This window comes from Thamnophis elegans, chromosome 17 (assembly GCF_009769535.1).
Source record: "Thamnophis elegans isolate rThaEle1 chromosome 17, rThaEle1.pri, whole genome shotgun sequence".
Taxonomy (NCBI): domain Eukaryota; kingdom Metazoa; phylum Chordata; class Lepidosauria; order Squamata; family Colubridae; genus Thamnophis; species Thamnophis elegans.
In genome coordinates, this window is record NC_045557.1 from 16,500,048 (window position 1) to 16,524,998 (window position 24,951).

General features: G+C 48.7%; 2 protein-coding genes across 2 annotated transcripts in view; both read left to right on the forward strand.

Annotated features, from left to right (window-relative positions):
- Nucleotides 1-3,943, forward strand: part of KLHDC9 (kelch domain containing 9) — a 9,635-nt gene extending 5,692 nt beyond the window's left edge. The window contains exon 4 of the mRNA XM_032234349.1: nt 3,917-3,943. Within this exon, the coding sequence (XP_032090240.1) occupies nt 3,917-3,943 (27 nt within the window). The remainder of the gene's footprint in view (nt 1-3,916) is intronic.
- Nucleotides 3,944-5,387: 1,444 nt separating this feature from the next.
- Nucleotides 5,388-24,951, forward strand: part of SART1 (spliceosome associated factor 1, recruiter of U4/U6.U5 tri-snRNP) — a 37,942-nt gene continuing 18,378 nt past the window's right edge. Inside the window, exons 1-8 of the mRNA XM_032233994.1 lie at nt 5,388-5,825; nt 14,048-14,105; nt 17,775-17,830; nt 18,978-19,104; nt 19,609-19,714; nt 20,909-20,986; nt 22,920-23,019; nt 24,553-24,698. Coding sequence (XP_032089885.1) covers nt 5,468-5,825; nt 14,048-14,105; nt 17,775-17,830; nt 18,978-19,104; nt 19,609-19,714; nt 20,909-20,986; nt 22,920-23,019; nt 24,553-24,698 — 1,029 coding nt within the window. The 5' untranslated portion in view covers nt 5,388-5,467. The remainder of the gene's footprint in view (nt 5,826-14,047; nt 14,106-17,774; nt 17,831-18,977; nt 19,105-19,608; nt 19,715-20,908; nt 20,987-22,919; nt 23,020-24,552; nt 24,699-24,951) is intronic.

Consider the following 24,951-nt stretch of genomic DNA (forward strand, 5'->3'; position numbering starts at 1 on the left):
TTCTCAACCTTGGCAACTTGAAGATGTCCGGACTTCAACTCCCAGAATTCCCCCCAGCATTCGCTGGCTGGGGAATTCTGGGAGTTGAAGTCCGGACATCTTCAAGTTGCCAAGGTTGAGAAACACTGGTTTAATAGGTTAGAGATCCATGATCTAAAAACGGAGGTCTCCAACCTCGGCTCCTTTAAGGCTTGTGGACTTCAATTCCCAGAGTTCCCCAGCCAGCACACAGGAAGTCCTCGATTTTGCAACCATTCCATTTAGTGACCCTTCAAAGTGAGAACGTCGCTGGAAAAAGTGACTTGCGACCGCTTCTCACCCTTACGACCATGGGATTTAAGGGATTTAAAATTCAGACACTTGGCAAACTGACTCATATTCACGACGGCCGCAGTCTCCCGGGGGACACGTGGGTCCCTTTTTGCGACCAGTTAAAAAGATTCACATAACAACCACCGTTACTAACTGAACACCTGCAACGATGCTTACTTAACAACTGCGGCAATAGAAGCTGATGCAACTCACTTTAGCAACTGTCCGGCTTAGCCACGGAAACGTTGAGCTCAACCGTGGCCGTAAGTCGAGGACTACCTGTAGAATTGGGGGATTCTGGGAAACGGAAGTCCCCAAGTCTTCAAGTTTGGACAATATGGTGATTATTTTCAAAGCTTTCATCCCTTCCCCCCCCCCCCCGCCAGCACCAAACCCCCTCAGAGAATCCCCAAATACGGTGTCTTTGGGGCTGGAGGGGAGGGCGCATGGGGGGGGGCGTGAGCTTCGCAGGCCTGGCTCTGAGCCCCCCAGGTGAGCCAGGCCAGGCTGAAGGGATGGGTGGGTGGGAGAGGCTGGAGGGTCAGGGTGGGCTTCCAGCAGCTGCTCTGCCTTGCCAGCCAGTCCCCTGGGCCCCCAAAGCCAGGGAATGGAGGAGGGGGGACCCAGGGACCCTGATTGGGGAGGGGGAGCTCGACCCTCCCCCTTATTAAAGTTAGCCCTTCCTGCAGGGAGAGGGAGGGGCTGCGGGGGGGGGAGACCCCGGGGGGGTGTCTTTGGGGCTGGAGGGGAGGGGGCGTATGGGGAGGGGGCGTGAGCTTCGCCACAGAAACGTTGAGCTCAACCGCGGCCGTAAGTCGAGGACTACCTGTAGAATTGGGGGATTCTGGGAAACGGAAGTCCCCAAGTCTTCAAGTTTGGACAATATGGTGATTATTTTCACAGCTTCCATCCCCCCCACCACCACCAGCACTAAACCCCCTCAGAGAATCCCCAAATATGTCCCTGGGTCCCCCCCCCTCCTCCATTCCCTGGCTTTGGGGGCCCAGGGGACTGGCTGGCAAGGCAGAGCAGCTGCTGGAAGCCCACCCTGACCCCTCCAGCCTCTCCCACCCACCCATCCCTTCAGCCTGGCCTGGCTCACCTGGGGGGCTCAGAGCCAGGCCTGCGAAGCTCACGCCCCCTCCCCATACGCCCCTCCCCTCCAGGACACCCCTGGGTCTCTCCCCCCCCCGCAGCCCCTCCCTCGCCCTGCAGGAAGGGCTAACTTTAATAAGGGGGAGGGTCGAGCTCCCCCCCTCCCCAATCAGGAGTGGGCCAGGCCCTCCCCGCCGCCCCAAGCCCTGGGGGCTCCCGGCCCCGCCCCCGAGGAACGCCTGCCCCAGGGCCACGGGACGGGGCCGGCCCCTCCCTTCTTCAGCCGCCCCCTCCCCAATTGGGCTCCTCCCACCCTCCGTCCCCGCCTCGCCCCCTCTCTCACTTTCTCCTCAGGGCCGCCGGGGAAGCCATGTTGGGCCCAGCCGCTCCGCGCCCCCCCGCCGGTGACGACCAGACCACGGGCGCCGCCGCCGCCGCAGCAACAGGAACATCCGGGCAACCGGCGCCTCCTACCCAGAGAGAGGCAGAGGGAGAGAGAGAGGCGACATCCGGGCCTCCCTGACCTACCGACCCCGGTTCAAACCGTGGGCGCGGCGAGGCGGGGAGCGCCATCTTTGTGGCTGGAACCGGGGAGGCGTCGCCGGAGCGGGCGGCCATGTTGGGGAAGGGCGGGCGCCGCTGCTATTAAACGGCCATGTTTAGGAAGGGCAGAGGGCGCGGCTAACGGAGCAGGGGCGCGGCCATCTTGGGAAAGGGCAGGCTCTTGGCCATTTGTGGGCGAGAAGTGGGCAAAAAGGGGAGAGGCGCCCCCCATTTGAGTGGCGGGGGGGGAAGCGGGAGGAAGAGAAAAGCGGCACCCGCCTCGCTTTTGGGTGAGGTCCCTCTGGGCGTGGACAGAGTGTAAAATAAACATCCTGCCCTACCAGCCCCAACACAAGCAACCCCGCCCCGCCCATGCGCCACGTGCCACTCCTCCCCTCCCCCCCCCGCGCTTCTGGGGTTCTGGAATCTCCCGGCGTGGGCGGAGCCGATGACGTTGTTTTCTGCAGGAGTGGGCTGGGCTTAAGGGAAGGACTCTCACTCATGGTAGGGCTAGCAAAGCTGATTAAGTCAGTGTTTCTCAACCTTGGCAAGTTGAAGATGTCCGGACTTCAACTCCAGAATTCCCCAGCCAGCATTCGCTGCTGGGGAATTCTGGGAGTTGAAGTCCCTGACATCTTCAACTTGCCAAGGTTGAGAAACACTGGATTAAGTGATTGGAATATTTGCAAAAACATTAAAATAACTCAAGAGCCTTGTGATATCTTGCAGATAACACAACATTTTCCCAGTAATTTAGATCACACTTTTCAGGATAAATTGTTGACTAAAATGCAGTCTGTGTTACAACAAAATAGACTTCTAGAAGAGGGATATCCAACCATGGCTACAATTAAGCCCTGGCTGGGGAATTCTAGGAGTTGGCCTTTGAGGTCTTAAGGTGGCCAACTCTGGACACTCCAAAACTCCTTTCCCACAGGGCAGAGATCCCTGACCTTTCATTTTCCCTTCCTTCATCCCTTTTAAGCACTTGACCTATTAACCACTGAAAGGGGGGGGGGGGAAAGCCTGTAACAAGATTAATGAAGATCATCTGTGTCTTTAGGTTGGACATATTTAGAGGCTACGGAAAGAGATTAGAGGGTGGAATTTATAGTTCTGTCCCAGTGAAAATTCAATGGGTTAGTTCAACAGCATTCTGAAGCACCAACTAATCAGTCACATTTTAACCTAAACTATTGGATGGAGTCCCCCCCCCCCCCCATTGCAGTTAGTTCAGTATGCCAGGTGACTGCAAAAACTGGTTGTCCTATAAGCAGGTGCGTTATCTAGTTTGGTACTAATGAAACATCTGCCAGGAAACCACCAAGCTCTGAGAGCATCAAGGACTGTTGTAATATAATTCCTTGTGTAGGCGTAGCAGTCACCCATGGCCCAGTGGATAACGGGGCATGCGCAGCCATGCTGAACCACACAGGAGAAAACAAACTCCTAAAGAACATAACATCCTGATAGTGCATAACATAACATCCTGACAGTTCACTCTAGATGTGCCTTACCCAATGACGCCCAGGATTTGACCATATATAGACAGAACTTCCCTGAGCAGATTAGAAATTGTACTTTTACAAGCTGTTTTTAACCACATGCTATTGCTCCTCCTGCCTTTGTCCTATCTCAATAAAAGGGGCTCTCAGACCCCCAATCTGGGTCGCTCCATCCCGAGAAAGATCGTGTCCTGTCTTTTCTCCACATTGGCCTCATGGACGAACCACGGGAACGTTACAAAGGACCCCACAGTCCTCCTCCGCCTTTCCCTTTGCAAAGCCCGCTTCCTCTAGCACAGCTGGCTGGGGGATTCTGGGAGTTGAAGTCCACAGGACTTAAAGTCGCCAAGGTTGAGAAACACTGTTCTAGCAGGACTACTATTCCCACGGGTCAACCCTGAGCTGCCAGAATTCTCTTAAACTGGTGTTCAATGACCCATATACTCTCACATTCTAATTAGTTCATGCTTGCTCCCAATGAAATGTGAACATACTGTAAGTCGAAACAAACATTGTATTCACATTGCCACCTTTACCCGTGTCAGGTACAGGGTTAGTAGATGCAGTGTCAGATTAGTGGTTTTTTTTGCAGATTATCATATTATGTCAACCCTATTTGTCTCTATCTGAATGTTTTTCTAACTTTAGCAACTTTTAAAATGTATAAACTTCAAATCCAGAATCTCCCAGCCACCATGCCGGGAAGTCCATTCATTTTAAAGTGGGAAAATTGGGGGAAGAGGGACTGTGGAGTCTCTGATTCAAAGTAGAAAATAAAATAATAAGAGTTGGAAATCATTGTTTCAGTGTTTTCAATTCAGAAGGATGCAGCGAAATGAGGGGATGTGAGCAGAGTAGAATGGAATAGAATAAACATTGGAAGAAGAGAATAGAATAGGAATAGAAATATGGAATAGGAAAGGATAGGATAGAATACAGAATTGGATAGGATAGAATAGAATAGAATGGGAAAGAATAGAATAGAATAGGAGTATATTATCACTTTGAATGTATTTGCCTCTATCTGAATGTTTTTCTAACTTGAGCAACTTTTAAAATGTATAAACTTCAAACCCCAGAATCTCCCAGCCACCATGCCGGGAAGTCCATTCATTTTAAAGTGGGAAAATTGGGGGAAGAGGACTGCGGAGTCTCTGATTCAAAGTAGAAAATAAAGTAATAAAGAGTTGGAAATCATTGTTTCAATGTATTCAATTCAGAAGGATGCAGCGAAATGAGGGGATGTGAGTAGAGTAGAATGGAATAGAATAAACATTGGAAGAAGAGAAGAGAATAGGAATAGAAATATGGAATGGAATAGGAAAGGATAGGATAGAACAGTGTTTCTCAACCTTGGCGACTTTAAGTCCTGTGGACTTCAACTTCCAGAATCCTCCAGCCAGCTCTGCTGGCTGGGGGATTCTGGGAGTTGAAGTCCACAGGACTTAAAGTCGCCAAGGTTGAGAAACACTGGGATAGAATACAGAATTGGATAGGATAGGATAGGATAGAATGGGAAAGAATAGAATAGAATAGGAGTATATTATCACTTTGAATATAATTGGCATATATTAAAAATGAAATTTCGTTGCATACAGCTCTTAAAAGGTCACCACCTCCAATTTTACACTAAACACAAATAAATAAATAAATGAAAATACAAAAGTATGTATACACTGAAATATATTACATGACACGGAGAAACAACACAGAAAATGGAGGAGAAATTAGGCTATATCCCACCCTTTCCTAAAGCAGGAAGAAAATCCTCCCGCCAACCCCCAAAACGCTGGACGATGACTAGAAGCAGCCAGAGGAGGAACCATGCCTTGCTTAAGGAACCCATCTTTTACAGCTCAAGGCCGCCGACCGGACGGGTTTCCGCACGGACCGGAAGTGGGACTCCGCCCCGGAAGTGGGACTCCGCCCCGGAAGTGGACTGCCGGCAACGCGGAAGCGCCGTTCTGCACGGCCTCCGCTTGGGGAGGGGAGGGAGCCGCCATTTTCTCGCGATGGGCTCCTCCAAGCGGCACCGCGACCGCAGCGAAGCTTCCGAGGACTCCGCGCCGCCCGCGGCCTCGTCTTCCTCGGCGGGCGGCGCCGCCTCCTCCTCCTCCTCGTCCCGCCACCGCGAGCACAAGAAGCACAAGCACCGCGGCGGCGGCGGCGGAGGCAGCGAGCGGCGGAGCAAAAGGAGCCGCAGCCGGGGCGAACGGAGCGGCCGGCGGGGCGGCGGCGGCGGGGATGAGGCCGCCTCCTCCTCCACCCGGGGCAGCCGCAGCAGCGCCGCCGCCGGGCAGGAGGGCGAGTCGGGGCGGCGGAGCCAGCGGGAGAAGCGGGACGAGGGCCACGAAGGCGCCCAGGGCGCAGGTGCGGACTCGGGGGGGGGGAAGGGCTTCTCAGCGGCCTACCTCGCAGGGGTGGCGTGAACGGGCAGGGAGCATCGGCAGTCCTCGACTTACGCTCACAACTGAGCCCCAAATTTTGATAAGTTAAGCGGACCATCTGGTTTGAGCCGTTTTGCGACCTTTCAGGTCATGGTCGTTAAGTGAATCGGTGCAGTTGATAAGTCAGTAACCCGGTTATTTAAGTGAATGTGGCTTCCTTCATGGACTTTGCTTGTCAGAAAGTCGCAAAAGGGGATTGTGTGATCCATGGGACGTTGCGACTGTCATAACTGCGAGTCATCTGCCAAGTACTTGAATTTGATCACATGACCGTAGGTAGTCCTCAACTTAGGACGACATTTTATCTCAAATTTCTGTTGTGAGCAAGACGGTTTTAAGTGAGGTCAGATTTGAGCTGTGACTGTCAGGTTTGAGCCGTTTTGCGACCTTTCAGGTCATGGTCGTTAAGTGAATCGGTGCAGTTGATAAGTCAGTAACCTGGTTATTTAAGTGAATGTGGCTTCCTTCATGGACTTTGCTTGTCAGAAAGTCGCAAAAGGGGATTGTGTGATCCATGGGACGTTGCGACCGTCATAACTGCGAGTCATCTGCCAAGTACCTGAATTTGATCACATGACCATAAGGACGCAAGTATGAGGTGTGGTTGAAAGTCGTCGCTTTTAGTGCTGTTGCAGCTTTGAATGGTTGCTAAACGAATGGTTGTAATTCGAGGTTTACCTGTTTCTGCGTAACTACAGGTAGTCCTCGATTTATGGCCAAAGGTGAGCCCAAAATTTGTTCCTAACTGAGACAGTTACGTGAGTTTTGCCGCCTTTCTGGCTACAGTTGTCCAGTGAATCACTGCGATCGCTAAATTGATAATACAGTTGTTAAGTGAATTTGGTTTCCTCACTGATTTTGCAGCCGTCATAAATATGAATCAGCTGTCAAATGTCGTGAGTTTTGATCATCTGTATGATCACATGTAGATGCTGCAACAGTCGTAACTGTGAAAACGGTCAGAAGTCATTTCTTTCAATGCCATTGTAACTTTCAATGGTCGCTAAACGAATGGTTGTAAGTCGAGGACTACCGATATTCTGCTATGCAAATAGCTTGTCGGTTGGCGCTGCTCCGCCCTGCTTTGCCTCAAGGGATGATCGGAATTGACATCGGTTATACAGGTAGTCCTCGACGTACGACCACAATTGAGTCCACAATTTCTGTTGCTAAGTGAGACCCTGGTTAAGTGTTTTTGGCCTTGTTTTTGTAACCTTTCTTGCCCCTGTTGTTAAGCGAATCACTACAGTTGTTAAGTTCGTAATATGATTTTTAAGTGAAGGTGGCTTCCCCATCGACTTCCCTTGCCAAAAGGTCACAAAGGAGAATCATATGACCCCCCAGGACACTGCAACCGTCAGAAATACGAGTCAGTTGCCAAGGGTCTGAATTTTGATCATGGGACCGTGGTGATGTCACAACGGTCGTAAGTGTGAAAGACGGTCAGAAGTCGCTTTTTTCAGTGATATTGTAACTTTTAACGTTTGGAAACAGGAAAAAGGGCTGTAGGGGGCCCTAAATCTAATAAATCACATACAGGTAGTCCTCGATTTATGGCCCTCTGAAGCACTGCCTACAGCCCTTTTTCCTCAGTTTCCACGCAACCTGAAAATGGACTTCCATTCCCAGAATTCCCTAGCCATCTTTGCTCGTTGAGGGGGGGCTTCAACTACTCCACCCTCCCCTGATTTCAAAGCTGTGAGAATGACTTTTTTCTTGTATTTACTCTGTTGATTTTTTTTGAGATGGCTAGAGGATCTTTGCCTGAGATTCAGTGATGAAAGGATAGATCAAAAAGTGGCTGATGGAAGAAAGGTTTTGGGGTCTCCCCATGGCAGAGATCCCCAAAATGGGCAGCTTTTAAGACTTGGTGGACTTCAACTCCCACATTGCACTGGGTGAGGAATTCTGGGAGTTAAAGTTCACCAAGTCTTTAAAAAGTTGTCCATCTACTTGGAGGGAGGTATGCAGTGGAGTACCCCAAGGCTCTGTTTTAGGCCCAGTAACTCTTCAACATCTTCATCAGTGATCTGGATGAGGGGATAAATGGGGAACTCATCAAATTTGCAGATGACACCAAGCTGGCAGGAATAGCCAACACTCCAGAGGACAGGCTTAAGATACAGAAGGATCTCGACAAACTTCAACATTGGGCACTATCTAACAAAATGAAATTCAACAGTGAAAAGAGTAAGGTTCTAAATTTAGGCAAGAAAAACCAAATGCACAGGTACAGTATAGGTGGTACCTTCCTCAATAGCAGTAACTGTGAGAGGGATCTTGGAGTCCTAGTGGAGAACCACTTAAATAGGAGCCAGCCGTGGGCAGCAGCTGCCAAAAAAGCCAACACAGTTCTAGGCTGCATAAACAGGGATAGAATCAAGATCACATGAAGGGTTAATACCACTTTATCAGGCCTTGGAAAGGCCACTTTTGGAATACAGCATTCAGTTTTGGTCGCTATGATGTAGAAAAGATGTGGAGACTCTCGAAAGAGTACAGAGAAGAGCAACAAAGAGGATTAGGGGACTGGAGACTAAAACATATGAAGAACAGTTGCAGGAACTGGATATGTCTAGTTTAATGAATAGAAGGACCAGGGGAGACATGATAGCAGTCTTCCGATATCTCAGGGGTTGCCACAAAGAAGAGGGAGTCAAACTCTTCTCCAAAGCACCTGAGGGCAGAACAAAAAGCAATGGGTGGAAGATAATTAAGGAAAAAAGCAACTTAGAACTGAGGAGAAACTTCCTGGCAGTCAGAACAATTAGTGGAACAGAAGTTGCCTCCAGAAGTTGTGAATGCCCCAACACTGGAAGTCTTTAAGAAGATGTTGGATAGCCATTTGTCTGAAACAGTATAGGGTTGCCTGCTTAGGCAGGGGGTTGGACTAGAAGACCTCCAAGGTCCTTTCCAACTCTGCTATTGTATTGACCCCTGCTCTAAGGCGTCATTAGGAACTGTGATTGCAAGAAAGTTGCTTGATGTTTTTCTGGTCTGGTATAATGATTAACTGTTGTGCATATGTTGACTTGACAGCTCTCCGGTTGGGCTAACACATGAATGAATTGGCTGACTCACGGAGAAAAGTATCCTCGGGCATATGGGGCATGGAGTAAGCTTTTGCTGTACTCGTAAGTGGAAGTGCGTTAGCTGTAACACATAGCTGGGCCAACAGGCCCTTCTTGTGGTCTCTCATTTGGACTATTATAATGCGCTCTTACCTGGGAGACCATCCGGAAGCTTCAGCTGGCTCAAAACTCAGCATCCTGCGTAGTTTTGTGCCAGTCCAAATTTGCACATTTGTCACTTCTTTGGAGGGAGCGGCATTGGCTGCCAGAATGGGTGAATTTGATTTAAATCACGATTGAAATCATTAGTAAAAAGGCTTGATTTAAATCAACTCAATTTAAATCATGTTTTTTAAACAGCCACCATCATCTCTGTCCCACAGTAGCTCCCCTTCTGACCAGCTGTTGATTCACCGACAGTCCCGTTCACTTCAATGGGACGGCTGGCGATGTGGCAGGGACACAACCAGGTGAGGGACGTGGCGGGCAGCAGGTGAGTGGATGCCCGCTAACAGGCGCTGCCACCCTGATGGGTCTGCAATGTCAAGTGTTCTTTCAATGTACGGACTCATTCGTGCTGGTAGTTAGAATGTTTAATACGATTATATGCAAACAAAATGAAGGTTTCCTATTTAGCTTACAGGGGTTGGATTCATTGAATGAGTTGCATAAATATTGCAGATTATACAGCCTCATGCTACATAACTCAGCTCCGTTCCATGTTGAATAAACAAAATTATTAATGTATCTTAAATGGAAAACTACTCTTTGGATAGATCTTTAGTCCAAAAGCATTTTGTTAAAATAAATTTTATTAAAAAAAAAAAACATTTAGAATAGCACTGACTAGAATAACAGAGTTGGAAGGGACCTTGGAGGTCTTCTAGTCCAACCCCCTGCTTAGGTCATTTGCTTAACAACTGTGTCAAAGGGGGCAAAAATTCATTTCGCAAATGTTTCGTTTAGCGACAGAAATTTTAGGGCCCAGTTGTCGTCGTGGGTTCACCCCACATGCTTCATCTTACACTTGGCTTAACCCTGCAGCCTCACTGCATTCACATGTGATGCAATGCCTGAATTGCCTAATGTATTATCCTGGCCTTCGTTGCGTTCCCACAACCTCTCGAGTGGCAAGCTTTCCAAAGGGATTTATTTCTGCAAAGCCTCATTCCTATTGAAAGCAGCCGAGTCGTCTTTCTCCAAGGACTTGCTGAAGCCTGGCTTTTTCCGAGAAAAGCTCTTGGGAGCCTCATGCCTGAGAAGGCTCCGGATGCAAAGAGGCTCATGAATTATGGAGCAGGATATAAGAGCCTGGCAGTTGGGATGCCAAAGCGCTCTTCCTCCCCTGCTTTTCCCATGGAATGCACAAGGAATCATTTATTTAGCGAATGGCAAATACATGGACTTTTAAAGGTAAAGGTTCCCCTCTCACCTATCTGCGAGTCGTTCCTGACTCTAGGGGGCGGTGATCATCTCCCTTTCAAAGCCGAAGAGCCAGCGCCGTCCGAAGACGTCTCCGTGGTCATGTGGCCGGCATGACTCAACACCGAAGGCGCACGGAACGCTGTTCCCTTCCCACCAAAGCTGGTTCCTGTTTTTCCACTTGCATTTTTTAATCTGCTTTCGAACTGCTAGGCTGGCAGAAGCTGGGACAAGTCACGGGAGCTCACTCCGTTACGCGGCGCTAGGGATACGAACCACTGAATTGCCGACTTTTCTAATTGACAAGCGCAGCATCTCAGCCCCTGAGCCACCGCGTCCCTTTATGGACTTATAGTAGTTCGAATGTTAACTACCCATCATTCAAGGACAGGGTATTCTATGTTGAAAAAAATCAGGCATTGGGCTGGTACCGGTGAGCTCTTGGTGGACACTCTGTCACAGTGTGGGGGATATTTTGTCAAGGAGCACCACAGTCACACTCAGGGGGTAGAGGCAAGACCGCACTTAAACAAGGAGTCCAGGCAGGCACCATGTTGGGTGGGGATCAGAGTTGACCATTGCTGGCAAAGAAGGTCAAAACCTGTCACCGTTTGTGTAGGGCAGTGTTTCTCAACCTTGGCAACTTGAAGATGTCTGGACTTCAAACTCCCAGAATTCTGGGACTTGAAGTCCAGACATCTTCAAGTTGCCAAGGTTGAGAAACACTGACATAGATGGTAAATCATAGATAACAGAGAGAGAGAGAGAGGTGTTAGAGATGATACATAAGAGTAGATAGGAGATGGATGGATGATACATAGATAGATAATGGGTGGATAGACAGATAGATAATGGGTGGATGGATGTAGATAGTGGATGGATAGATGATGGATGGATGATAGGTAGATAGTGGGTGGATGGATGGATAGAGGATAGATGATAGATAGATAGATAGATAGATAGATAGATAGATAGATAGATGATACATAGATCAGTGTTTCTGTCTCAGCTCTCAGTGTACATACAAACAATGAAGTAATCGATCACAAGATACCAATAGGACAGTGTTTCTCAACCTTGGCAACTTGAAGATGTCCAGACTTCAACTCCCAGAATTCCCCAGCCAGCGTTCGTTGTCCTCCTTCCCTGAGGCTTCCCGCCTCCATTGAGCTGGTGGAGCAATGTGACTCCAGACGGGGACTGGATTTGATGCAACCGCTTATGATCTCCATTGTATCAGGATAGGGAAGGACTCGCTCCAGACAGGCGGCTTCGGAGGATTTCCTCCCATTTTTCCATGTAATTCCTGAATTTTGGACAAACCAGTTTAATCCGGAGATGCATTGAACTATCCGTAAATCTTCCAGGACGTTACATGCAGTGGTCAAGCTACAGCAAGTTCATTTAGTGCAGTGTTTCTCAACCTTGGCAACTTGAAGATGTCCGGACTTCAACTCCCAGAATTCCCCAGCCAGCAAATGCTGGCTGGGGAATTCTGGGAGTTGAAGTCCGGATATCTTCAAGTTGCCAAGGTTGAGAAACACTGATTTAGTGACTGTTCAAAGTTACAACGGCATTGAAAATAGTGATTTGCAACCGTTGTTGCAGCATCCCCCCCCCCCCTGGCCACGTGATCGGAATTTGGACGCTTATTAACTGGCCTGTGCTTATGACGGTCGCGGTGTCCCGGGGCCACATAATTCCCCTTTTGCGACCTGACAAGCAGAGTCAATGAGGAAGCTTAACAGTTGAGTTGTTAACTTTACAGCTGCAGTGATTCGCTTAACAACTGTGGCAAGCTCGGTCATAAAATGGGGGGGAAACCCGCTTAGCGACAGAAGTTTTGGGATCAATTGTGGTCCTAGCTCGAGGACTGCCTGCACTTGTCTCTGTTGTACACTAGATTAAATTAAACTGCCTCCAGAGATCGCGGGTGCTCCCAACACTGAAGGTTTTTAGGGGGACCCTATCCAAAATGGTATGTAGGTTCTCCTGCTCGAGTAGGGGGCTGGGCTAGAAGACCTCCAAGGTCCCTTCCAGCTCATTCTACTCTTAATTCTTTTTAAAAAAATGTTTTTGCATTACAAATGATGGTGGCAAATATTCCATCTTCTCCCATGAGTTAAATCCCATAATAGGAGCCGAGATGGCGCAGTGGTTAGGGTGCAGTACTGCAGGCCACTTCAGCTGACTGTTATCTGCAGTTCAGCGGTTCTAATCTCACCGGCTCAAGGTTGACTCAGCCTTCCATCCTTCCGAGGTGGGTGAAATGAAGACCCAAACTTTGGGGGCAATATGCTGACTCAATTTGCTAAAAATCTGTAAACCGCTTAGGGCTGAAAGCCCTATGAAGCGGTATATAAGTCTAATAAATAAATAAATAAAATAAATAGGAATCTGATTTTAAGTCAGAATGGTGAGGCTCAAAGGAAGTTGAGGGAAGACAAGTCTGTCCTTAGGGGTGGGCAACTATGGCCTCTGTACGACTAGTGGACTTCAACTCCCAGAATTCCTGAGACAGCCATGTCCACAGGTTGTAACCCTCCCCCCTCCATTTTAGGGAGGGGCCTATTTCCTCCTCCCTGAGTTTGCTTTTCTCAGCTTAAAGCAGTGTTTCTCAACCTTGGTCACTTGAAGATGTCTGGACTTCAACTCCCAGAATTCCCCAGCTGGGGAATTCTGGGAGTTGAAGTCTGGACATCTTCAAGTGGCCAAGGTTGAGAAACACTGGCATAGATGGTAAATCATAGATAACAGAGAGAGAGAGAGAGGTGTTAGAGATGATACATAAGAGTAGATAGGAGATGGATGGATGATAGATAGATAATGGGTGGATAGACAGATAGATAATGGGTGGATGGATGTAGATAGTGGATGGATAGATAATGGGTGGATGGATAGATAGAGGATAGATAGATAGATAGAGAGAGAGAGAGAGATAGATAGTGGGTGGATGGATGGATGGATGGATGGATGGATAGAGGATAGATAGATGATAGATAGATAGATAGATAGATAGATAGATAGATAGATAGATAGATAGACAGACAGACAGACAGACAGACAGACAGACAGATAGATAGATAGATAGATAGATAACTAATACATAGATCAGTGTTTCTCAACCTTGGTCACTTGAAGATGTCCGGACTTCAACTCCCAGAATCCAGACATCTTCAAGTGGCCAAGGTTGAGAAACACTGGCTTAAAGCATTCGGTGCTGCGAAAATCCCAGCTTACACGGCAAGATCTAAATTGGCAGCCAAAGTGGATTTGAGAGAATCCGTGGGTGCAATCAAACCGTGGTGTGCTGAATTGATAACAAATTAAATTAAGCTGTGGAAGAGGTTGCTGAAGAGAGAATATTCCTAGCCTTTAAAAATTGAATATTCATATCGCATTGTCTTTCCTCAGGTAGGACACCTGTTTCAGAGCTATTTCCTTTGTGGGTGTCTCTGAGGTGCCAACTGTGCAAATCCTTAGTTTTTCTCTTTAGACTAGACCATTCTCAAAACTCCCAAAAGGAACTGAAATCTGACCATTTGGGGGATCAAGTTGTGCAAAAAGAAAACAAAACCCATGAGATAGTTGCCAACTCACAATCTTTACTTGCTGCTGACTAATTTCTCTCCCTGTCTTCATCCCCAAATAGCGGTTAGCTCGAAGTCTTCGTCCGGAGGAGACGCCTCGCTCAGCATTGAGGAGACAAAGTGAGTGAATTAAATCCATTGGGAAATTGGCTTTATATCTGGGACGTCCCTCTTGTAGCTAATCCTCTGTGTCGTGGTTCCAAATGAAACCCCCCAAGGAAAGAAGACTCCATTTTATGAGAGGTCCATATTGGCACATCTGGGAAAACCCAAATCTGAAGGGCTCCAGGTTTTCCCCACCTAAAAGAAAGTCCACGTCCCTGCCCAGCGCCCACATGTCCATCCCATGGTCCAATCAGGCCCCGTCCCAACTGGAGATGCCTCCCAGTCACACCCCTCCAGATGCAGGTCAAGATGTCCTTGACTCTTGGAGAAAGGAATGTTATTAATTATTAATGTTATTAATTTATTTATTAATTTATTTATTTATTACATTTATATGCCGCCCTTTTCCCCGAAGGGGACTCAGGGTGGCTCACAATTCAATCAGGGAAGGAGGTACAGACAGGGGGATAAAAAAGACGAGACATAACAATACAAAATTTAAAAACACACAACAACCATACCATTTAATGTTATATGTCTCCCCGTACAACGCCACCCTGCAGTCTGGGGTGCAGTTGGTGGGGATGGGAGGAAGAGGGGAGCAGAGGTTGCTTATCTGTGCTTGGGGAAATACTTCTCCGCTGCCAGTCTGTCCTTTTCCTGAAAGGCCTTGGATTTTCCCATAGAAATCTCTTTAATTAAAGAAAAAAGTCACCTTGGGAGCCGCTGTCCCAACAGAAGATGGGTAGGTCAGGGTTGAACTGTGGCGTCCTTGGTGCTCTCTGAGCTTGGTGGGTTCCTTGCAGGCATTTCTTGACCCAGGTGGATAACATCATCAGTGCTAGAAGGGAGGGTGTTTAGGACAGCAGGAGGAGGGGAAGAGGAGGAGGAGAACTGTGGGGTCCTTGGTGCTCTCTGAGTTTTGTGATTTCCTTGAAGACATTTCATGACCCAACTAAGTAACATCATCAGTGCTAGAAGGGAGGGTGTTTAAGACAGGAGGAGGAGGAGGAGGGGAAGAGGAGGAGGAGAACTGTGGGGTCCTTGGTGCTCTCTGAGTTTTGTGATTTCCTTGAAGACATTTCATGACCCAACTAAGTAACATCATCAGTGCTAGAAGGGAGGGTGTTTAGGACAGGAGGAGGAGGAGGAGGGGAAGAGGAGGAGGAGAACTGGGGGGTCCTTGGTGCTCTCTGAGTTTTGTGATTTCCTTGAAGACATTTCATAACCCAACTAAGTAACATCATCAGTGCTAGAAGGGAGGGTGTTTAGGACAGGAGGAGGAGGGGAAGAGGAGGAGGAGAACTGGGGGGGTCCTCGGTGCTCTCTGAGTTTTGTGATTTCCTTGCAGGCATTTCTTGACCCAACTAAGTAACATCATCAGTGCTACAAGGGAGGGTGTTTAGGACAGCAGGAGGAGGGGAAGAGGAGGAGGAGAACTGTGGGGTCCTTGGTGCTCTCTGAGTTTTGTGATTTCCTTGAAGACATTTCATAACCCAACTGAGTAACATCATCAGTGCTAGAAGGGAGGGTGTTTAGGACAGGAGGAGGAGGGGAAGAGGAGGAGGAGAACTGGGGGGTCCTTGGTGCTCTCTGAGTTTTGTGATTTCCTTGCAGGCATTTCTTGACCAAACTAAGTAACATCATCAGTGCTACAAGGGAGGGTGTTTAGGACAGCAGGAGGAGGGGAAGAGGAGGAGGAGAACTGTGGGGTCCTTGGTGCTCTCTGAGCTTGGTGGGTTCCTTGCAGGCATTTCTTGACCCAGGTGGATAACATCATCAGTGCTAGAAGGGAGGGTGTTTAGGACAGGAGGAGGAGGATGAGGGGAAGAGGAGGAGGAGAACTGTGGGGTCCTTGGTGCTCTCTGAGTTTTGTGATTTCCTTGAAGGCATGACCCAACTAAGTAACATCATCAGTGCTAGAACCGGGGTTTGCAGAGAAGAGGAGAAGGACTGTGGCTGTCCTTGGTGCTCTCTGAGCTTGGTGGTTTTCTTCCAGATGTTTTATGGCCCAACTAGGGAACCTCATCAGTGCTAGAAGGGAGGGGGTTTCATGGGGAGGGAAGGAGGAGGAGGAGGACTGGGGGGTCCTTGGTGCTCTCTGAGCTTGGCTGTTTCCTTGCAGACGTTTCATGGCCCAACTAGGGAACCTCATCAGTGCCAGAAGGGAGGCAGTTTGCTGTTTACATACAAGGGAAGGTGAGAGGGTTATGGCTGGTTGCTTGATTCGGCCATTGCTTCCTGTTTGCCTGAGTTGCTCGTTCCTTGAGTGGAATCCGGCATCCAGTCCTGGTCACCATGATATAAAACACAGGCTAGAACAGTGTTTCTCAACCTTGGTGACTTTAAGTCCTGTGGACTTCAACTCCCAGAATCCCCCAGCCAGCGCAGCTGCGCTGGCTGGGGGATTCTGGGAGTTGAAGTCCACAGGACTTAAAGTCACTAAGGTGGACTAGAAGGTCGGAAGAGCAACTAAGGGGATGAAGGATCTGGAGACAAACCGTGTGGGGAGCGGTTGAGAGAGCCAGGCATGTCCAATCAACGTCAGAGAAGGATTGGAGAAACACAGCCGCCTTCCGGTATTTGAGGGGCTTCCATAGAGAAAGGGGGTTTGACTTATTCCCAAGAAGCAACTGATGGAATCTCACCGAGAGAAATGAGGAGAAATGATCATGAGAACAATCCCCCCAGTGGAACGGCTTCCCTCCAGAAGTTGTGGCTGCTCCATCACTTGGAGCAGTGTTTCTCAACCTTGGCTACTTGAAGATGTCCAACTCCCAGAATTTGCTGGCTGGGGAATCTGGGGAATGCATAAATCATAGATAACAGAGAGAGAGAGAGAGGTGTTAGAGATGATACATAAGAGTAGATAGGAGATGGATGGATGATAGATAGATAATGGGGTGGATAGACAGATAGATAATGGGTGGATGGATGTAGATAGTGGATGGATAGATAATGGATGGATGGATAGATGGAGGATAGATAGATAGATAGATAGATAGATAGATAGATAGATAGATAGATAGTGGGTGGATAGAGGATAGATAGATGATAGATGGATGGATGGATGGATGGATGATAGATAGGTAGATAGTGGGTGGATGGATGGATAGAGGATAGATAGATAGATAGATAGATAGATGATAGATAGATAGATAGATAGATAGATAGATAGATAGATAGATAGATAGATAGATAGATAGATAGATAGATAACTAATACATAGATCAGTGTTTCTCAACCTTGGCCACTTGAAGATGTCTGGACTTCAACTCCCAGAATTCCCCAGCCAGAAAATGCTGGCTGGGGAATTCTGGGAGTTGACGTCCAGACATCTTCAAGTAGCCAAGGTTGAGAAACACTGATCTTGGAGGCTTTCAAGAAAAGATTGGACAACCATTTGATTGTGTTGCCATAAGTCTCGTGCTTTGAGCAGGGGGTTGGACTAGAGGGCCTCTGAGGTCCCTCCCAGCCCTAGGATCCTACGTTCCATCAGTTACTGTTTGATTTTCAGAGAGGAAAAGCCACATCTTAACTGATGGTGTTACCTTGTCGGGAAATGAAACATTTTCAAGAAAACGGGGAGCACCAGGGACCCCTCAGAGATTCTGTTTTCTGGTCCAACAACCGGTGCACAAAATTACATGCATTTTCTTGCTTTTTCCCTCTCTTTCTCAATAGTAAACTTCGAGCTAAACTTGGGCTGAAGCCTCTGGAGATCAACACAATCAAGAAGGGTAAGTTGGCCTTTCAACTTCTGTCCTTTTGCCACGGAGGCTTTGTTTGTCTCCTGCTTACGTTCTTCAGGCGTCTGTGACAAATTCTGTGTTATGTCATCTAATCCAAAATCAAGTATCCCTGATTTTTTTTTTTAACTGTATGGTAGCAAGAATCTTGAGAGCTTGTAGGAATTATTTCATGGGGTATTTTCTCTGCTTCTTCAGCAGCTGTTTTATCAGGTTTTCCCACTGAACTGGCAGCAATTTTGGTCTGGACTGGCCCACTGCATCCTGCCTGCAAAACAATCGCTTTCCTTGTAAAATTAGTCAAGGCCTTCTGGGATTGCCAATATTCTGCTTTTTAACCCTGCTTTAAATGTCTGGAGATTCTCAGTCGTCCAGGTCCTGGTTGACCCAAAGGGGCTTTTTTCAAGAGGCAACTGGGCTTGGAGGTTTATCTGTGTTCTCAGATGAGTGGGGCTCCAGGTTCCTGTAGTTGCAATTCTCCCCCCCACCCCACCCCGGAAATCTGTTTCTACTCCCACCCCATCCCAAATTGTATGGCTAAAAGGAGGGAGAGAAAGGGAGAGAAAGAAAGAGGGAGAGGGAAACAGAGATAAAGAGAGGGAGGGAGAGGGGAGGGAAATGGAGGGAGAGAGAGGCAGGGGAAGGGAGGGAGAGGGAGGGAAACAGAGGGGAAGGGAGGGAAACAGAGGGGAAGGGAGGGAAAGAGGGAGGGAAGGAGGGAGGGAAACAGAAAGAGGGAGAGAAAGAGGGGGGAAGGGAGGTTAGCAGAGAAAGAGAGAGGCAGGGAAAGAGAGACAGAAAGGGGGAAAAGAGAAATGATATTACAAAAGTTTTTCCATTTTATTGTTGCTAAATGTAATATTTCAAAAGCAGAAAAAAATGAAGGCATAAAAGTACATTTATCACATTTTTCCTAGAACAACTAGCTGAACTGCTGCCTTGTTTATCATTGTTTTAGGTCAGTGTTTCTCAACCTTGGCGACTTTAAATCCTGTGGACTTCAACTCCCAGAATCCCCCAGCCAGCAAAGCTGAGTTGAAGTCCACAGGATTTAAAGTCGCCAAGGTTGAGAAACACAGTTTTAGGCAGTAAAGCTCATTTTACCTGGTCTCCCTATTGTCTCCTCCTCCCCCTGCAGAGACCGGAAGCAAGGAGGACCCAGTGGCTGCGGAGGTCATCAACCCTATCGCCCTCAGGCAGCGGGAGGAGATCCGGGAGAAACTAGCAGCCGCCAAGGAGAAGCGGCTTTTAAACCAGAAACTCGGGTAGCCCTTTTGATTCTTCGCGGTTTGAAAACTGCTTCTAAATCACAGGCAGTCCTCGGCTTCACGGCCACAATTGAGCCCACAGGTTATGTTGCTAAGCGGGGCTTTAGTGAAGCGGGCTTTGCCCATTTAGCGGCCTTGCTTGCCCCAGCTGTTAAGTGAATCACTGCCATTGTTAAGTTAGTCACACGGTCGTTAAGTGGCTTCCTCATTGCTGGTCAGAAGGCGGCAAGAGGGGATCGGCTGAGCCCAGGACACCGTCGTAAAGATGAGTTAGTCGCCAAGCGTCTGACTTTTGATCCTGTGACCTCAGCAGTCGTAAGCCCCTCTTTTGGAACTTGGAACGGTCATTAAACAAACTGTTGTAAGTCGAGGACTGCCTGTGTTTGGCCTAACTATATATGTTTCTTAGCTGGATCTGCTTTCGTAAATTCCGCCTTCCCTGGTCATCTCAGGGCTGGGACGAGAGCTTCCCGTAAGCGGCTGGTACTTTTGTGTCTTTAGGAAAGTCAAATCCCTGGGTGAAGATGACCCCTGGCTGGACGATACGGCGGCCTGGATTGAGAGAAGCCGGAAGCTGCAGCTGGAGAAAGAGATGGCGGAGAAGAGGGTCAGTGCTGGGGACCTTTTGAAGCCCTGGGGGGTTTTCAAGGAAAGGTTGGGCTGCATTGAGTTGGATTAGAACAGTGTTTCTCAACCTTGACAACTTGAAGTCCTATGGACTTCAAGTTGCCAAGGTTGAGAAACACTGGATTAGAAGACCTCCAAAGTCCCTTCCAGCCCTGGGATTCTATGATTCTACTGCAGGGGTGACCAGCCGGGGGTGCAAGATAATATTCAAGGGGTGTGTGTGTGCAATTTTGAAATTTCAAAATTATAATGTATATGCATAATTCATACCCGGTATTTACTTTTGTAAGCGGTGCGATAATATATCAGAAGCGTTCTGGGGGTGTAGAAAAGGTTGGGAACCCCTCTTCTATGGCAAGGCAGAGTCTCCCAACTGTAAGACTTGTGGGCATCAACCCCCAAAATTCCCCAGTCAGCAATGCTTGTGGACACTGGCTGGGGGATTCTGGGAGTTGAAGTCCACAAGTGATGGCTGGGGGATTCTGGGAGTTGAAGTCCACAAGTGATGGCTGGGGGATTCTGGGAGTTGAAGTCCACAAGTGATGGCTGGGGGATTCTGGGAGTTGAAGTCCGCAAGTGATGGCTGGGGGATTCTGGGCGTTGAAGTCCGCAAGTGATGGCTGGGGGATTCTGGGCGTTGAAGTCCACAAGTGATGGCTGGGGGATTCTGGGAGTTGAAGTCCACAAGTGATGGCTGGGGGATTGTGGGAGTTGAAGGTTTTGGACAAGTGAAAAGTTAACCAGACACTTTGGACGCGAAAACCTTAGATCCGGTTTTTCTTCTCCTGCGACCCTGGGCTTTAGCAGAGTTTGACTTTTGGCCAAAAGTGGCCTTGAAAGTCTCTCTCTTTTCTAAATGACCGAAGTGGGGCAGCTGGCGACGTCTTGAGTGACGTCTTAATTGTGATCCTAAGCCAAGGCTGTTCTCTGTAATGCCTTCCTTGAGAGGCTTGGAGCAGCCCCTCCCGCCTCTCATGCTTGCAGCCCCTTCCTTCCCCGCTCGAATTGTGTGGTTGTTGATTGTTATTAAAATTGTTGCAGTTGTTTGTCTGTTGTTTTCCTCCTGTTTGTATCCCCCGCCCCTTACTTTGGTTTGTGAGCCGCCCTGAGTCCCTCTGGGAATAGGGCGGCATAGAAATGCAATAAATCAAATCAAATCAAATTCCTCACCCAGGCCAAGCTCTTGGAGGAGATGGACCAGGAATTCGGAATCAGCAGCCTCGTGGAGGAGGAGTTTGGGCAGAAGAAGAAGGTAAGAGGCCCCTTCTCATTTAACGGATAGGCCGCTTAACAACGGTTCAGAGTTACGATGGACCTCTCCAAAATGACTTGCAACCCTTCCTCGAAGTGACAACTGCCACACACATACACACACACTCTACACACCCACGCCCTGTGTGTGGCGGGATCATCATCATCACCTTTGCGTCTGGATGTAGCTTCTCATAGTCATCTGACTGCAATTTGTGTCCCTTTCGCTTAATGACACCGGGACTCACTCAATGACCACCTGCTGCCAATCACCTCCACTAGACCGATTAGATCCCACAGATTAGGCCTCCTCCGAATCCCATCCGCCGGCCAGTGTCGACTGGTGACTACCCGGAGGAGAGCCTTCTCTGTGGCTGCTCCGACCCTCTGGAACGAACTCCCCGTGGGGATTCGCACCCTCACCACCCTCCAGGCCTTCCTCCGCAAAGCCCTTAAAACCTGGCTGTTCCGACAGGCCTGGGGCTAAAGAGCTGTTGCCCCCCCCCACGCCTCTCGAATGGTATGACTGTTGTGTGTTTTTAAATTATGTATTGTTATGTATCGTTTTTATTTTTTATTTTTTGTCTGTACACCCCCCCTTCCCTGATTTGATTTGTTAGCCGCCCTGAGTCCCCTTTGGGGGAAAAGGGCAGCATATAAATATAATGAATGAATGAATGAATGAATGAATGAATGAATGAATGAATGAATGAATGAATGACCACGATGACACTGTAAAATCGAGTCAGGTCAAGGGTGATCTGCTCAGCGACCTTGATGACTTGCAAGCAAAATTCCGGGCTGAATTTTGAGAGGATTGCCTTGGTTTCCAGTTGACGCGAAGAAAATTCACTCGGGGGGGGTTTCCCGTTCTTGCTGTCCACTCTCGAGGTCCAAGGGGAAAATAAAGGGACAGCTCGAGCCATTCCAGGTACCCTTTAACGACCACAATTAGGTTATGTTGCTAAGCGGGACGTTAGTTAAGCGGGCTTTGCCGATTTTATGACCTTGGTTGCCCCAGCTGTTAAGTGAATCGCTGTGGTTGTTAAGTTAGACACACGGTTGTTAAGTGAATCCGGCTTCCTCGTTGACTTAGACCGGCCTTTACAATCCACCTCTCAGCCCCGCCACCTCCCCCCCCGGACCCCTCTCTTGGCCCAACCCACCTCGCAGGGTTCTTGTGGGGAAAATAGGAAGGAGAGGTGGATATATTCGCTATCTTCAGTCATTTGTAAAAATAATTACGGTGGGATACAAGACACAGTTTTTTCCCCTCCATGCCATCACTCTGTTGAACACCTAATTCCCACAGCCTAAGGATATTTACTCATGTAGTAGGGCCGTATCACTATTATCCTTCTCATCTTTCCTAATGCAGTCTTTCTCAACCTTGGCAACTTGAAGATGTCCGGACTTCAACTCCCAGAATTCCCCAGCCAGCGAATGCTGGCTGGGGAATTCTGGGAGTTGAAGTCTAGACATCTTCAAGTTGCCAAGGTTGAGAAACACTGATCTATGTATTATGTATCTATCTATCTATCTATCTATCTATCTATCTATCTATCTATCTATCTATCTATCTATCTATCATCTATCTATCCTCTATCTATCCTCTATCCATCCATCCACCCACTATCTACCTATCTACCTATCTATCTATCTATCTATCTATCTATCTATCTATCTATCTATCCTCTATCTATCCATCCAATCCTTGTGTGTCCAATCCCTCTTGGCCCACAAAGAGTATATTCATTCATAACAATAAGTAAAAAAATACATTCTTCCTGCTGAAAGACGCATCATTTGAGGGCGTCTTTTCGGCAGCTCCTTGATTTGCCCCCGCTGTTTCTCGCCTTCCCAAAGCTGGAGATTTCCCTCCACGCCTCCCCTGCCTCTTCTGATGCCCGTTTCTGCTCTCTGGCTCCCAACAGGTGGGCTACAGTAGCCAGGATCTCAAGGGCCTGACTGTGGAGCACACCATCGATTCATTCCAGGAAGGACACACCGTCATCCTGACCCTCAAAGACAAAGGTAGGAACTGTCGTGGCGGCAAACTCAGACAGTGAGGAGGGTTGGGGAGGAATCTGGGCCGGTCCTGGAGTCTGGGGAAGGTTTGAATTTGAGTTTGAGTTTCATTTTATTTATATGCCGCCCTATTCCCTGCGGGACTCAGGGCGGCACACAAACCCGAAGGAGGGGAAGGGAAAAACACAAAAACTACAAAAGTACAGGGCATTTAAAAAACAACCAACAGCCACACGATTCGAGAGGGGAAGGGAACTCATCGACCCCAGGCCTGCCGACACAGCCAGGTTTTAACGGGGAGTTCGTTCCAAAGGGCCGGAGCTGCCACAGAGTAGGCCCTCCCCCGGGTAGTAGCCACATGACATTGGCTGGTAGACGGAACCCGGAGGAGGCCTACTCTGTGTGATCTAATGGGTCTTTGGGAGGTAATTGGCAGCAGGCGATCTCTCAAGTAAGTTATGAGTTATGAGTTATGAAACTTTATTTATATGCCGCCCTTTTCCCTGGGGGGACTCAGGGCGGCTTACAACTCGAGGGGGGGGGGAAAGAAACATTTAACACGTGAGAACAATACATAATTAAAAAACACAACATTCATACCATTCGGGTGGGTTACAATCTTTAGCCCCAGGCCTGACGGGATAGCCAGATTTTAAGGGCTGTGCGGAAGGTCTAGAGGGTGGTGAGGGTACGAATCTCCACGGGGAGATCGTTCCAAAGGGTCGGAGCTGCTACCGAGAAGGCTCTCCTCCGCGTGGTTGCCAGTCGACACTGACCGGCAGATGGAACTCGGAGGAGGCCTAATCTATGTGATCTAATTGGTTGCGTGGAGGTAATTGGTAATAAGGCTCTGAGGAGGGCTCTGCGTCGGAGGCAGAGAGGGGGCCAGGGCCGTCTGACGGTTATCAGCTGCCTTCAGAGTCAGACATCAGTGAGGCAGAAGAACAGCTGGAGCCTGTTCCCAGCATGCGTATGCGCAGAGCTGCCAGGTGAAAGGAACAGCTAAAGAACAAGGGTGGACTTGGGAGGAAGGCCACAGGTGGACGTTGAATGGCCCCTCCCAGAGGAAATAAATAGGAGCAAAGGGGGAGTGGAGTTTGCAGGAGACACTCAGTTCGCATTATTAGTGTGAAGAGTTGCTTATCTTGAGTTTGTGTCTCCCAGAGTCTCCTGGCCAAGTATTTCATTGTACAGCATTGCAATTAGAAGCTGTCGGCAACTGGCAACTCTCCAAGGACTGATAAGGTCTGTGGTTGCAATTCACCTTGGAAAGACGCATTTGCCGGGACTTTGCTGGATGGGAATGCAAGGAATTCACATTAGCCAAATAAAAAGGGATTTTTTTTGGAGTCTCTTTCGTGACTTGGTGAAGCCTAGGACAGAACAGGAACCGCCTTCCCCTCGGAGCCTCTCCCCACACTCCAGAGCTGGCCCAGCAGGTGTGGCAAATGGCTTTGGGTGCCAGCCCCGGGGTAAAGGTGGGGAGCAGCGTTCTCCCATGGTCCTCCTCCAGTTGACCCCAGACTTCCCTTCCTGTAGGTGTCTTGGAGGAGGAAGGTGGCGATGTGTTGGTGAACGTCAACATGGTGGACAAGGAGAAGGCCAAGAAGAACGTGGAGCTGCGCAAGAAGAAGCCGGAGTACAAACCCTACGAAGAAGAGGAGAGCGTGGACGACATGGTGGTCGTAAGTCTCCCTCCGTCCTCTTCCTGGGCTCCACAGCAGATCAGGGGTTTCTCCGCCTTCACCACTGTCAGATGTGTGGACTTCCACTCCCAGAATTCCCCTGACAGACGGATGACAGAGAGAATCTTCCATGAAGCGGATGCCACAGCAGAGAAGACATGCCTCCTGCCGCTGGCCAAATAGCAAGACCCCTTAGGCCAGGGATGGCAAACTTCCTTCTTATGGCGTGCCCGCGCAATCTCCCCCCCCCCCA